At 35.3% G+C, this 16203-nt stretch overlaps 1 protein-coding gene and 1 non-coding gene across 2 annotated transcripts in view; both read right to left on the minus strand.

Moving 5' to 3' along the window:
• IPO7 (importin 7) overlaps nucleotides 1-16203 on the minus strand; it is a 46475-nt gene that overhangs the window by 7963 nt on the left and 22309 nt on the right. The window contains exons 7-19 of the mRNA XM_060605973.3: nucleotides 14048-14142; nucleotides 13581-13665; nucleotides 11012-11146; nucleotides 10251-10350; nucleotides 8715-8791; nucleotides 8444-8560; nucleotides 6120-6209; nucleotides 5540-5705; nucleotides 5226-5386; nucleotides 3286-3414; nucleotides 1549-1615; nucleotides 1344-1469; nucleotides 818-915 (exon numbers count right to left, since the gene is read on the minus strand). Of these exons, the coding sequence (XP_060461956.1) occupies nucleotides 818-915; nucleotides 1344-1469; nucleotides 1549-1615; nucleotides 3286-3414; nucleotides 5226-5386; nucleotides 5540-5705; nucleotides 6120-6209; nucleotides 8444-8560; nucleotides 8715-8791; nucleotides 10251-10350; nucleotides 11012-11146; nucleotides 13581-13665; nucleotides 14048-14142 (1446 nt within the window). The remainder of the gene's footprint in view (nucleotides 1-817; nucleotides 916-1343; nucleotides 1470-1548; nucleotides 1616-3285; nucleotides 3415-5225; nucleotides 5387-5539; nucleotides 5706-6119; nucleotides 6210-8443; nucleotides 8561-8714; nucleotides 8792-10250; nucleotides 10351-11011; nucleotides 11147-13580; nucleotides 13666-14047; nucleotides 14143-16203) is intronic.
• On the minus strand, nucleotides 5788-5971 carry LOC132662640 (small nucleolar RNA SNORA23). The gene has a single exon (XR_009602655.2). It is a non-coding gene; the product is annotated as a small nucleolar RNA SNORA23 (small nucleolar RNA).

The following is a 16203-nucleotide window of genomic DNA, read 5'->3' on the forward strand; positions in this document are numbered from 1 at the left end:
GGGTGGCTCAGTCCATTAAATGTCCAACTTCTGATTTTGGCTCAGGCCGTGATCTCACCGTTTGTGGGTTCAAGCCCTGAATCGGGTTCTGTGCTTGGGATTCTCTCTCTCTCTCTCTCTCTGCTCCTCCCCAACTCATGCTCTCTCTCTCTCAAAAATTAATAAACATAAAAAAAAAGTTACATTCACCATACACTTACTTGTGATTTTCCAAGAAATGGCACAGTACTATTTGACTTTCATTTTAAATAAATCCTTGACTTTTGCTTTGGATTCTGTGTCTCCCTCTCTCTCTGCCCTTCCCCTGCCCACACTGTCTCTCTCTCTCTCTCTCACTCAAAAATAAACAAACATTATAAAAAAAAAATCCTTGGCTTTTACAATCTTGCTATTTACTAAATAACTTCCGTATAGTCTCCATAAACCTGTAACCTCCAAGAATTTTCTTTATAATAAACACTTCTAACTATTCCTGATCGTTTCAAGTATCTCTCAAATCAGTTGATTCTTTCCTTCTTTTGAATCAAAGCCTAGCAAAGAACTAGGCTAAGGTAAGTAAGTTCCAGGCACTCTAAAATTCAAAAAAATTTGTAACTCCAATTAAATGTCAGGGCAGACAGAAGACAAACACTTGTCAAAGCCATTACTGTGGCATCTAGAACCCAGTCTTTTTTAATTTATAGCTTTTAAAGCCCTTATTCTGTCAGACTCATATATTTGCCATAATGTATTATGTACCTTCATTCTTCACAATTTCATACTTTTTGTAGTACCAGCCTGATGAAATATATCCTTACGTTTACTAAAAATGACCTACCTTTTTACACATACTATATATCATTTCAAGATACTTGGTATCCGACAGAAGTGTGTCTGTATCAACTGTTACGTAATTATGAAGCAGAGGCATCATATCTGTATTAATAAAAAGCATAAAAACATTAAAAATGAATTAAACCAAAAAATTAATAAAATTTAAATATCTTTACTAATATAAATGCTTTGTTTCTGAAAAAATCTCCTTAGAAAAAGAAAGCAAATATGAGACTGTCTGGTCCCTTATAGTTGGTCTGTATTATACAAAGATGATTATTATACAAAAAAGACTAATAGGGGGCAGGAAGGTGAGAATATGTGTTAAAGAAAACAAACCTAAAAGGATAACTAAATCAAATATAAAATGGGTATCAATGTTATTGTCCTTGAGCATTAACTGCTATTGATAACATCTAAACAATGGAGCACTTATAATATTCAAAAGCATATGTTTAACTTATATACTAAAAATGAATCAAATTGGGGGAAATCCTCAGTATTTCTACTGAGTTACTGACTTGACTTACCTGTAAAGTAATCAAACCCATCTTGCTGAAAAACCTCAAACACCAAAGGTAGTAGCTGCCACATTTGTGGAGATACTTGTTGACAAGTCAAACTATGTGCTAAAGAGAAGATCTCCTCATAGAATTCTAAAAGAGAGTATGGAGTCATTAGGACAACGCTTGCTGATGTAAAAAAGCAGCAAATTTTAAACACAGAGGTATATACCTAAGACATGCTGTTGTAAAACAGTTCCAATGACCTGTAAGCAGATGCCCTCAAGCTGCTGGGTTATCTGAAAGAGGAGAAAACAAATTGTATGTAACTGTCCCACACCACTGAATAAATTATTAAATAACATAAATATAATTCACTGCTTATTGAAATATATAGTATTTTAAGAAATCATTTTAAATCTTTGCTTTGAAGTGACTCATAAAATTGTGGGTCAATAAGGAATTTAAATTTAATGAAATACCATTATGATGAAACAAACAAAAGCAATAATGTGTAGTTTACCTAAAAAGGAAAACATAATATCCTAGGAAAATGTAAATAATTATGAAAATAAAGGAGCCACATCATTTTGCAAATAGATTACAGACCTTTTTGTGTTTATATATAGATTATCGCAGTCCAGACATCACTGTCAGTGGCTTACAGCAAAATTATTTGAAAGAAGGCATTATTTCTACCACTCCAATGCTTAAGTCACCTCTATTTATGTAATTACAGTAGATATAGTGAACCATGCCCCAAGCCATTTAAGAAAGACTGAAAATACAAATTGCTCTTTAATTGTCATTATGGTCCTCAATCAGATCCCAAATCCCTGGAAGGCATCAGAATGTTTAAAAAGTGGGGAGACGAGACAATAAAATTTACTAATTGGGTATAGAACCAGGACATCCATTTCAAATACATATACTTACAACATTTTCAACTCTTCAAATATATAGTGAAAACTGATTTGTTAACCATAAGGCAGCTACAGAATTCCTCATGGCTTCTACCTATTTCCAATTACAATATAGAATATAAATAGCTTACAAAAAATTTCATACTGCAAAAGGCAATTCACAGATAACCTGAAAACATGATTTATGCATATCAATATCTGCACTGGAATTCTAAACACTAAATTCAGGACACTGGTTATTTCTAAGGGAAAGAAGTAGGGAAATAAGATTGGGAAGTGGTACCCCAAGGGCCTCAATTACATCTATCTGAAACTGCTTTTCTTATTAGAAATAAGGTTTAAAGGATATCCTACGAAATTTTAAAATCTAATATACTTAGGTGGTGGTTAAAGGGTATTATTGGTTTTGTTTTTCTCTTTCTTTATCCTTTATGTTTTAAATTATTTCATTTTTATTTTTTTTTTAATGGTTATTTAATTTGAGGGGCATGCCTGGGTGGCTCAGACAGTTAAATATTCGACTCTTGATTTCGGTTCAGGTCATGATCTCACAGTTCATGGGTTTGATGCCCACATTGGGCTCTGCACTGACAGTGCGGAGCCTTTTTGGGATCTTCTCTCTACCTCCCCCACTTGCTCTCTCAAAAATAAATAAATAAACTTTAAAAATATATGAAGTTTATTTGAGAGAGTATGCATGTGAGCTGGGCAGGGACAAAGAGTCAAGAGTCAGGAGCTGGGACGCTTAACTGACTGAGCCACTCAGGTGCCCCAAATTATTTCATTAGAAAAAAATTCATGATTACAATTCTCTTTCTAAAAGACAACTATAAAAGAAGAAAACTAGAAAGATGATGGTAATGGTAGCACAACAATGTGTGCTTAAAACCACTGAACTATATACTTAAAAATGGCTAAGATGGTAAATTTTATGTTATGTGTAGTATATCATAATTAAGAAACAAAAGCAGTAGTACAGTTGAAGAATGGCTCTAAATTCCCTAAAACCTGAATCAAAACCTTGTAACACTGGATCATTTTCTTACCTCTTTATGATCTTCAACTACACTAAGAAGTGTGTCAATGGTATTCAGGATTCCCATTGCAGTAACTGCTTTGTCATCACTTCCTTCTTCATCTGGCCCAGTCTGAATTACCTGATTAAATGTCATTGCCTAGGTTCAAAAGAAAATAACTTAGGCTTACCATTAAAGCAGTATAAACACATTTTGGTCTAAAACTTCATTTTTAAAATGTTCTCACTGGGACAGAAAAACCAATCAATATCACCAAACTGGTTAATAATAATTAAGAGCCTGGCTCTACAATCAAACAATATGGCTCTGCGATTTAGTAGGTGACCTTAAAGTTACTTGACCTGTTAGTCCTAACATCTCATTTGAGAAATTTATGATAGAGAACTGTGAGGATTAAAAGAGGCAAGGCATAGAAAGTGCTTAATATTATGAGTATTTTTATTAATTTTACTGGCTAACATTCAACAATGCCCAGATATAGGTATATTAATCAAAGTTTTTTGTTATAAAATTCAATCATTTTCAAAGAAACTTCTGAGAAGTAAAGGGTGGAGTCATAGCTAATAATGCACAGGGTGCCTAGGGGACACAGTCTGTTGAATGTCTGACTTTTCTTTTTATTAATGTTTATTTACTTTTGAAAGAGAGAGAGAGAGAGAGAGAGCACGCGCGCACCATGCACATGTGCATGGGAGGGGCAGAGAGAGAGGGAGACAGAATCCCAAGCAGGCTCCATGTTGTCAGCACAGAGCCTGACCCAGGGCTTGAACCCACGAACCATGAGATTATGACCTGAGCTGAAATCAAGAGTTGGACACCTAATCAACTGAGCCACCCAGGCACCCCGAGTGTCTGACTCTTGATTTCTTTTCGGCTGTGTCATGAGTCCAGGGTAGTGGGATTGAGTCCACGCTCAATGTGTAGCCTGCTTGGCATTGTCTCTCTCCCTCTGCACCTCTCCCCCACTCACACTCTCAATCTCCAAAATATTTTTAAAAGGGGGGAGGGGTGTGCCTGGGTAGTTCAGTTAGTTGAGTGTCCAACTCTTGGTTTTGGCTCAGGTCATCTCACAGCTCTGTGGGTTCAAGCTCCATGGTATTCAAGTACTGCACTGCCAGTGCAGAGCCTGCTGGAGATTCTTTCTCTCCCTCTCTCTAACTCATGCTATCTCTCTCTCAAAATACATGCACTTGAAAAAAAAAAAAAAAAAAAAAAAAGAAAGGGGGCGCCTGGGTGGCTCAGTCGGTTAAGCGTCCGACTTCAGCTCAGGTCACGATCTCATGGTCCGTGAGTTCGAGCCCCGCGTCGGGCTCTGGGCTGATGGCTCAGAGCCTGGAGACTGCTTCCGATTCTGTGTCTCCCTCTCTCTCTGCCCCACCCCCGTTCAAGCTCTGTCTCTTTCTGTCTCAAAAATAAATAAACGTTAAAAAAAAAAAAAAAAAAGAAAGAAACCCCCCCCCCCCCGCCCCCCACCCCAGTGTGTTTTGGAGGTGTACACTTGAAGGGTGAATCCCAGATCCACCGTTCTAGCTTTGGCAAGTTACTTAACCTTTTCATAGTTCACACTTTCTCTCAGTTAGGAATATTCCTGGGGCGCCTGGGTGGATCAGTTGGTTAAGAACAGATTCTTGATCTCAGCTCAGGTCATGATCTCATGGTTCATGGGTTCGAGCCCCACGTCGGGTTCTGCACTGACACCGCAGAGCCTGCTTGGGATTCTCTCTCCTTCTCTCTCTGTCCCTACCCTGCTTGCAGTCTCTTTCTCTCTCACAATAAACTTAAAAAAAAAAAAAAAAAAAAAAAAAAGGGAATATTCTTCACATAGGACTGTGAAAGTACTAAATGAGCCTAAATATACGTCAGAGGCTTAGAACACTACCTGATACACAGTACACTCTGAAAATATTTGTTGTAAGTAATGAATAAGTGATTGGTTCAAAAAAACATACCAAATGCTGTGTCATTTCTACTGCAATAGGAGTAACTTCTTCACTATACTCGCAGATCATTTTCTGAATTACGTTGGTAAGATCATCATTTTCTGTTTCTCTTATAATATGAAGAAGAGCCTGCATTACAGGTCTGATGAATGGCGTGATGTATTCTTTAGCTGTGAGAAAAAAAAATTGGAAACAAAACTCCTTAAAACCTTATATATATCAAAGAATAAACATAGGCACCTTCACAAGGTATCAAGTTCCTAAGATGCCTTGTACAATTATGTATAAAAACACTATATTATTTTTGAGATAAAATCCTTTACCCTTTTCTTGATTGCTGATCAACACTTGAAGTGCAATGGCAGCTTCCACTTTCACAGGCATTTCCCTATCATCTATCAGACATCTTCGAGTCAGCTCTAAGGCCGTTTGCAAATTCTGGTCACTTTTGAACTTCACTTCACAAAAGTAGTGAAGGACCCAGCAAGCCTTTTTAAAAAAAATGCAATGAGTTACTACAGATATACTATATTAAATTGCCACAAGCTACAGTACCTCTATTCCCAAAGTTTTGTGTGTGGGAATCTGGAGGCTGGCCAGTGGTAGAGATGTCCAAAGAGACAACACTAGACCAGTACTATGATCCCAACTTACTCTTTGGCTGCATGATGTTTGTGTGGATAGCAAGATCTGAATGCAAAACACAGGCAGACACTGCTATCAGACACAGATGAAAACTATGCACACATTATATCAGCCATTTAAATACTTACATGAAACAGGAGTCTAACATGAAATATGGCTTTTAAGGTGAGCATTAAAAAGTTTCCACATAAAAGTCCACATAAGCAGTTATTCATTACAAGACAAAAATGTATAAATTAATACAGCTTTAACACATACCCTCGCTCTCATATAGCCTAGTTCACTGCTGAAGAGAGGGAATACGTGATTCTGCAACATGTATTCCATCTGATCTTTGTAGATCTTTTTCTGTCAATATAAACAACAATTATTTTTGAAAGAATTCCAAATGTAATCATCTTAAATACCAAATAAATACACTAATGTTAAAAATCACTACTGATGTCAAACCATACATTTATTCTGATTCTTTGTACCTCAGTATCAATATCTAATTTTCTCATTCTCAAACGTAACCATCAAAAAACACAGAATACCTTTTCTTTCATCCTTTTACCTCATTTGCTTAGAAAACAATTACACCAAATCTTAACAGTAATTATGTTTGAAGGATGGAAGTGTGGTTAATTTTATTCCTTACCTTATAATAACTATCACAATGAAAAAAACCTCTCTGGAAAAGTTCTAAAGGAATATAACATACACTGAGAAAAGACCTTGCATTCAAGGTAATCTGGATATCTAAAAAGGCTCTCATTAGTCTCAAAGTAGGGTCTTTTCTAAGTGGTAACAAGCTTTTAAGAGTTCCTGGAATTGCATATTACATCACATTAAAAACTAATAAACACTTCAAGAACTGAAGACTAAGACATGGGAACTAAATGCAATGTGGGATCCTGGACTGGTCATGGACCAGAAAAAAGGACATTAGAGGGAATTCTTGCAAAACATGAAAGGGGTCTGTAAGATTAGTGAATAGTATCCCAGCAACATTAATTTCCTGGTTGTGAGAATTGTGGATGGCTATCTAAGATGGTAGGTAACATTAGGGGAAGAATAATGAGAACTATTTTTGCAATTTTTCTGTGAGTCTAAAATTACCTAAAAATAAAAAGACAGAAAAATCTGAACTTGCCAAGATCACTCACTCAAGATTCCCAGCCTTCCATACAACAAATAACCATTGTCTTTAATTTATAAACTAACAGAAGGATGGATAGACAGATATAGAAAAGCTGAAAAATACACAAAATATACCTACAAATGGTGACATGGAACAAGGTTCCTGGGAGTTGGATGATTCTGTGACTAAATATTTACTTGAAATTTGTTATCATTTATTAGCTTTTAAGCAAAAACAAATTTCAAATTTATGAAGCCAGACACAATGTGTACAATTAAGCTGAGGTTCTTAAACATAAATCTAACCCAGGGTCATTATTTACTAGAAAATTTATGTCACAAAAAGCATGATGTTCCTAAGTTGCAAATGGATACATTCATGTTTATAAATTTCCTTAAAAGATAAGTTTTTCAAAGAGAAAACCCCACTATTTTACAATTACCTTGCAATATGAAAATAACTCCTACAAAAAGAAGTATCTTCAGCATAAGCAGCAAAAGAAAATATTAACTGGACATAATTTCAAAATCATATTAAAACTTGTACTTCAAAGGGCATCAAGTAAAATGATAACCCACAAAATGGCAGAAATACCTGCAAATCATTATAAAAACCATCTAGTATTTAGAATATACAAAGAACTCTTAATAATTCAACAATGAAAAGACAATCCAGTTAAAAGTAGGTAAAGAATTTGAAAATATCTCCAAAGAAGATAAACAATAGCCAATAAGTACATCAAAAATGATTCTCAATGTTGTTAGTCATCAGGGAAATGGAAATCAAAACCACAATGAAATATCATTTGACACCAACTAGGATGGCTATAATAAAAAGGATTGCTAAGAATCAGTGAGGACATAGAAACTGGAACCCTCATACATGGCTGATAAAAATATAAAATGATACACCACTTCAGAAAACAGTCTGGCACTTTCTCAAAACATGACAGCAATTTGAATCCTAGGTATGTATTACCCAAGAGAAGTAAAAATATTACACGCACACAAAAACGTGTATATAAATGATCACAGCTTCAAATGGAAACAATACAAATGTCCATCCATCGATGAATGGATAAATACAATGTGGTATATCAATACAATAGAACATTATTTGGCAACAAAAAGGAATGAAGTACTGACACGGGCCACAATATGAACTTTGAAAATATTGTGCTAACTGAAAAAGCCCTACTCCTAATGGAGCACATTCCCTTTACATGAAATGTCCAAAATAGGTAAACCTGTACAGAAGACAAAAAGTAGATTAGGGGTAGCCTAGGGCTGAAAGCTCTGGAAAAAAATGGAATGTGACTGCTAACACTTTTGGGGATGATGGTTATACAACTCTGTGAATAAAACCCACTGAATTATACACTCTAATGGGTGAGCATTATGGTATGTGAATTGTATCTCAATAAAACTGTTAATAAATCACTTGCACACAAAAAAAATACCTTGAGAAGTATTTCAGCTAAAGATCCAATCATATGCAGGGCTCCATCTTTTTTTCGAGGATCAGCATTCGGTTCTGTAAGAATCTGATAGCAAAATCCCATTGTCTTTTGCAGTACCTAGATTAAAAAAGAAAAGTAATACTTAAGTGATTTCCAAACAATCCTTAACAAAAACAAAAAGACAAAATGACTTACATGGCTAACATTAAAAGCTGAGCACACACCTGAACAAATTTTAAATATTAAAGCAAAAGTTACCTAAACAACCTACCTCTTTCCTCTTGCTACAAGCTGTGAACAAAAGTGTTTGGGCAGCGGTAGTAGGAGAAATGAAGTCTTCAAACACATCTAAAGAATAAATTTAAAATTAATACGAAACCCAGTAATTTCAATTTCTTCAACAAACATTTTCACAAAATTTACAAATGATGCTCTGTAAAAAAGACCTTAAAAGTTGTCAGATGGGTATTCTGATAAGTTTATTCTAAATGCTAACTTTTAAGTCCCTTGAAGTTTGCTACAACAGTACCTTTGCAGAAATAAGCACTGCCTTTCAAATCGCTCTCATTTTGTATCTCCTTTATCTCCAAGATGAGGGTGGCGAACTATGGCCCTGGACCAAATCCAGGCCATCAACTGTCTTTCTACTGCCCATAAGATAAGAATTGTTTTTCATATTCTTAAATGGTTGAAAATCAATAAAAATAAGATTTTGTGATATAAGTAAATAAAAAAGTTGTCTAAATCTACATGAAAGGTATGAAAATGAACCCAGATTCCTACATAATTTTGCAACAGCTTAATTTCATGTCTTTTCTGTACAAATTAAAATGTTAATCCATCAATTTCTCCTAGTGATTATTTTCTTTAATACAAAACACTACAAATGTGAGAATTTCCACAATATGGTCACAAAAGAATAATCTGCAAATACAAAAGATTTTGGTAGGAAGAACTAATACTCAACATGAGCCAAATTACAATTCCTTAGTTCCATGCAGAGACTCCATGTGATATAGCTTCCAATATGCATCTTCTCAATTCCCACACATATGATGACTGACATGAGATCCAAAAGTATAGTTTAGACACTTAGTATTAAGGTGTAATCTTGAATTTGCAACAATTCTGGCATATGCCAGAAACACATCCACAAACTGTAACTCAGTAACACTACTATATTTGTGTCTGTTAAAAACGCAGATCATAGGGGTGCCTGGGTGGCTCAAGTGGTTAGTTGTCTTGACTTTGCTTCAGGTCATGATCTCAGTTCTCACAGTTTGTGAATTTGAGCCCGGCGTCGGGCTCTGTGCTGACAGCGCAGAGCCTGGAGCCTGCTTTGGATTCTGTCTCCCTCTCTCTCTGTCCCTTCCCTGCTCATGCTGTCTCTTTCCTCTCTCTCAAAAATAAACAAACATGAAAAACAAGGGGGGGGGGGCGCTTGGGTGGCTCAGTCAGTTGGGTGGCCAACTTCGGCTCAGGTCATGATCTCATGGTTCATGGGTTCAAGCCCTGCGTCGGGCTCTGTGCTGACAGCTCGGAGCCTGGAGCCTGTTTCAGAATCTGTGACTTCCCCTCTCTCTCTGTCCCCTTCCCAGCTCACGCTCTCTCATAAAATAAATAAAGGTTAAAATAAATAAATAAATAAATAAAGACAATCATGCCATAACTAATGAATAGACCCCAAAAAGTGGGGGTCTATAAAGATTTTTCAGTACCATACCAAAGATGAGGCCTTAAAACTCCCCTAGGTTTATTATACAAACTTAGTTACTGACATTTTATTTCTAAGAAAGTGAAAATTTACCAAACTTCATGCGTATATATTCATAAGGATCTTCTTGCCAAAGTTCCTCATCAGCATCTGTATAGCACATCAAGGGAAAAATAACATCTTGGATAATGCCCTGCGATTTAAAAGTTAAGAAAAGTAACCTTAAGTCAGTCTTCAAATTTAAACCTGGAATTTTAAGTGCTAAAGCAAAACCAACCCTATAATATGTATTTTAAGCTTAATATCAAACTTTAGTAATGATTCTCAGATCAACTATTACCCTTTGTGAAACAAGTAATTATAAAATAAGACTTATGTGTGTATAGGTAGCAATTAATATTCTGAGAAAAATACAATATGAAATTTTAGTCCATCAAATCCTATCGTTGTAATAAAGCAAATACATTACTCATAGAAATAGTATATAAGCTAATTATCCCCAAAACTAATCTGGTGAAGCAGTCCTTTGCTTACTCCAAATTATATAATTAAAATGTTATAATCTTAAGCCAACCAAAAGAATTTAAAGGCAAGTTAAAAAAAAAAAAAAAAAAGAATTTAAGGGCAAGCTTTAAAATAATAGTTTTAAATTAAAATTTAAAAAAATTCTGAATATTAAAAAAGTACCTTTTAAAAGTTTATGTCAAGGTATGGTCTCATTCCTACTATACTCTCAAAACAATTAAAAGAACTAGACTAACATAAGTCAACAAAATATGCATTTTTCAACATTTATGATAATTGTTATTTCCATTATATTTTCCAGAAAAACATTTCAGATAGAAAATTATTACTTGTATATGAGGCTTCAGATTCTTCCAGGTGAGGGCATGTGAAACTCCTTGATTAATATAATTTAATGTCTGCTGTAAAACTCGAGGAGCCATATATTGCTTCTCCTTGTACTGATATAATACCTTTAATAAAACCTTTGAAAAAAATTTTTGAGCAAAAACCAAAAGTTAAATAGAAATTTTAACCACTTCTAAGCCAGCCAAAACACCTGACACACATATCTTAATACCCAAATCATCATTATAAAATAACCATATTTTAAAAAGAATTTTTAAAATTATATATTAGAGAACCATATTTAATCCCAAGGTATTCCTATAAACAAACTGAAATAGTACTATTTCAAAGGGCTAGTTTCTAATTAAGTATAGTAAGAGAAAATCATAGGTTACTTACTGAACATATCACAATCTTTTGTGACAGCCCAATATTATTAGTTACCTCCCTGAAAAACCTTGCCCAAACCATGTCTGCCATGAGTTCTAATTCTAATTGATATTGTCAAGATTTGGCCCACAGACCTCTCACAGGTCTATGAGGTCAAAACTATTTTCATAACAATGCTAAGACTTTATTTGCCCTTTTTACTGTGTGACATCTACATCGATGGTACAAAAGCAATGGTGGCAAAACTTCTGGTGCCTAACATGAATAAAGCAGTGGCAGGCACCAAAGTGTACAAGCAGCTGTCATACTCTTTATGGCCATATTAAACGCAGAACAACCTCTCCTTAAGAACACTCTTAATGAATCAGAAATATAAATATTATTAAATGAGGAGTATATGTGTAGCACTTTTGCTACATACCAAAGTACAGGGGTTGGAAGAAAACATGAAATAAGTAATAGCTTTTCCCATCAAACACCACCATATACTTGAAAGAAAACCTGACAAATTGTGGTTATTTAGACTTGTGTATCTTTCCTCAAAAATGAACAAAACGTGCCTTTTCCCTTCAAGGAAAATAACCAAAAATACATTCCTGGTGCTAAAATCTAAGCTTTCAAACAAAAATTAGAATTCTCAAAATCTTACACCTAAACACTTAGATCTACTTAGTCAGCTTTCCAATATTTAAAGATATTTCTAATAACATCAGTGGTGACATTAGTTAATGTGATTTTTTATTTTTCTTTAATGTTTATTTATTTATTTTGAGAGAAACCATGTCAGTGGGGGAGGGGCAGAATGAGGGGGAGAGAGAGCCCAAGCAGGCTCTGAGCTGTCAGTGCAGAGCCGGACAAGGGGCTCAATCTCAGGAACCGTGAGATCGTGACCTGAGCGAAAATCAAGAGTCAGACGCGTAAGCAACTGGGCCATCCAGGAGTCCCTGTAATTGCTTTTTAATATGAATAATGCAATGTATTAACATTTGGAAAATATTCATTAACTCAATTTTCCAAATGACCGTATGTTACAAAATCATGTATGGATAAAAGATCCATTTAGAGTGCAATATAGGGGTGGGAGAGAGAGGAGGGTGGGTGATGGGTATTGAAGAGGGCATCTTTTGGGATGAGCACTGGGTGTTGTATGGAAACCAATTTGACAATTTCATATATTAAAAAATAAAGTGCAATATAGATCAACAGGTGTTAATGTAACAGAATATAAAATATTTGTTCTTACAAACTCTATACTGCAATTAACCTTTAAGAAACTACCACTTGGGACACCTGGCTGGCTCAGTCTATAGAACATGTAACTCTTGATCTTGGACTCATGAGTTCAAGCCCCAGGTTGGGTGTAGAGTTTACTTAGAGAGAGAGAGAGAGAGAGAGAGAGAGAGAGAGAGAGAGAGAGAGAGAAAGAGAGAAACTACCACTATCAAATTTTGATGTGGTTATCAAAGAATTTCCACAACTATGTGAAAGTCTATTAAAACATTCTTTCCAGGGTGCCTGGGTGGCTCAGTTGGTTAAACGTCTGACTCTGACTTCAGCTCAGGTCGTGATCTCACGGTTTTTAAGTTCAAGCCCTGCACTGACAGTGCTGAGCCTGTTTAGGATTCATTCTCTCTCTCTCTCCCCTGCTCATACTCTCTCTCAAAAATAAATACATAAACTTTAAAAAAAAAAAAAAAAAAAAAGCCTTTCCTTTTCCAACTTATCTGAGTCCATGCACAGTTATTTATGTCCACCAAAACAAAAGACTGATTACATAGGTAGATGAGTATATAGCTGTCTTTTCTTAAGCCAGACATTAAAAATATTAGTAAAAATGTTTAACAATGCCATTTCTTTTTGCTAAAAACTTTTCATTTGGGGAACAGTTATTAAAAAAAAAACACATGTATTGTGTGTTAATATATAAGAAGTTTATTATTTTTAAATGAATTAACTCTTAAATTTTAATTTCTAATATGATAAATACCACTAGGTATAACTCACATAAATAGACGTTTGTTGAGGTTCTCAAAAAGTTAAAGAGAATAATAAACACCTAAGACCAAAAATGACAACTGCTACAGAGTTCATGCAGCTTTGGATACCAATGAACTATGAAAAGCAAGACAGAAATTAACCTAATAATGCCATGTTTCAACTTAGAAAAATTCTTACACTTACCTGCTGGACACCAACTGCAAATGCCTTCAGAAATACTTCAGCAAATTCATTATACTCCTTGGAAACATTGCCAGGGCTTCCATATCTAAAAAAACATTATTAAAACACCCACTGTTTCTTTCTTTTTTTTTTTTTGAATGTTTGAGAGGGAGGGAGAGAGAACATGTGCGCATGCAGGGGTAGGCAGAAAAAGGGAGAGAGAATCCCAAGCAGGTTCCCTGCTGTCAGCATGGAGCCCAAAGCAGGGCTTGATCCCACCAACTGTGAGCGGTGAGATAGAGATCACATCAACTGTGAGCAGGGCTTGATCCCGCCAACTGAGCTGAAATCAAGAATCAGATGCTAAACTGACTGAGCCACCCAGGTGCCCCCACACTGTTTCTCTATATTGCTTTATATATCAACACTTATAAAACCAAGTGCTTGAAAAAATAAACTTAAATCATCATATACTGAGAGAAACTTACCTTTCAAAAAGCCTTGCTAAGATATGTAAAGCCCACTTCTTACATTTCCACCATGGTAACTCAGGTCTATCATCTTCTTCAACTTGAAGTGTTTCCTTTAAAGAGATATTTATTTAAAAATAAATAAATAACGAGATAGTTTTTTTTTTTAAATGAGTCTTTTTTTTTTTTCTGGTTTATTTATTTATTTTGAGAGAATGAGAGAGCGGCAGAGAGAGAAATGGAGAAAGGGAGAATCGCAAGCAGGTTGCATGATGTCAGAACAGGCCTGGGGTGGGGCTCTAACTCACAAACCATAATATCATGACTTGAACTGAAATCAAGAGTCGGACACTTAACTGACTGAGCCACCCATGTGCCCCTCAATTTTCAGTTTTCTTAAATCAAATTTGGGTAAAGTTCTCTAAAAGGTAACATGAAATGTTTCTATAGTAAGAACAGTGTTACTCATGGTTATTCAGTTGTAAATAGTCTAGAGATTGGAGGTAGTCTTAGAGACTGTATTTACTCAAGAAAAATGAAAATTTGTGATTATACGATTTCTGTAAGAACATTCATAGCAGCTTCATTTGTACTACTAAAATCCTGAAACCACCAGATGTCCATCAACTTGTGAATGAATACATAATTGTAGTATATCCACAAAACAAAATATTACTTGGTAATAAAAAAGAACAAACTACTACAATACAACATGAATATATAAGAAACAAACTATTACCACACAACATGAATACATACCATAAATACATTATGCAAAAGAAGGTAAATACAAATAATTACTTTTATTAAGTTCTAGAACAGGCAAAACTAATCTATGGTGCCATAAATAAGAATGGTAATGGTAGGAATGACTAAAGCTAACTACCAGCAAATATTTTAGGCAATTACATGGATACATATAACTGCTAACTCACTGGGATATTTATTTATAGTATGTGCATATTTATAAATTATACCCAAAAAGTACAGAGTATATAAATGAAAATTTTAAAATTATATTTTGTGGGGCTCCTGGGTGGCTCAGTGGGTTGAGCAACTGACTCTTGGATTTCAGCTTAGGTCTTGATCCCAGGGTTGTGGGATCAAGCACCATGTCGGACTCCACGCTCAGTGTGGAGCCTGCTTAAGATTCATTCTCTTTCTCTCTCCCCCTCTCATGCTTTCTAAAATCAAAATGAAAAATTAAATAAAAAAATAAAAATTATAGGGGTGCCTGTGTGGCTCAAGGGGTTAAGCATCTAACTCATTTAGGCTCAGATTATGATCTCATGGTTTGTGAGACTGAGCCCTGCTTCAGGCTCTGCACTGATAGCGTGAAGCCTGCTTGGGATTCTCTCTCTCTCCCTCAATCTCTCTGCCCATGCTCTCTCAAAATAAATAAACAAAATTATATGTTGTACCTATTAAATGTGTACAGTTTCCTGCAGAGTGGGAGAAATGTCCTATTTATTTCTTCTACACGTTTTTTTTTTCTTTAAGATAAAAATTTAAGCGATAAACCACAGAACACAAGGTTGGTCTCACTTATGCCACTAATAAAATTATTTTAGATAAATTACATAACCCTTCTAGGTCTCTACTTAAAATAAATCCAGAGGGGCGCCTGGGTGGCTCAGTCGGTTAAGCGTGCTACTTCGGCTCGGGTCACGATCTCACAGTTGAGTTCGAGCCCCGCATCGGGCTCAGTGCTGACAGCTCAGAGCCTAGAGAGTCTGCTTCGGATTCTGTGTCTCCCTCTCTCTCTGCCCCTCTTCCATTCATGCGTGCGTGCTCTCTCTCTCTCTCTCTCTCTCTCTCAAAAATAAACATTAAAAAAAATTTTTTTAAATAAATTCAGAGGGAGTTTTTGAGGATTAAATAAGGTATGTAAGAACACTTAAAACATTTTATGTATTTGGGACCTATGAATTCCCCTACCTCTCTAGAGAACTAGATTATAAAGAAATATAGCTGTTATTTTTAAAATTGTGATTAAATTAAAAACACAGCTGGACAATTCTTTCTGTACTACAAATCACTGAATTGTATACTTTGAAAAGGTGAATTTTATGGCATGTGGGCTTTATAAAGTTGTTATTTAAAAAAACAAGTAATGTAACTAACTACAAAGTTTTACTAATTTGCCAAATTCTTCCCCTGGTTCATAAGTGTCT

This window comes from Panthera onca, chromosome D1 (assembly GCF_046562875.1).
Source record: "Panthera onca isolate mPanOnc1 chromosome D1, mPanOnc1 haplotype 2, whole genome shotgun sequence".
NCBI classification, from domain to species: domain Eukaryota; kingdom Metazoa; phylum Chordata; class Mammalia; order Carnivora; family Felidae; genus Panthera; species Panthera onca.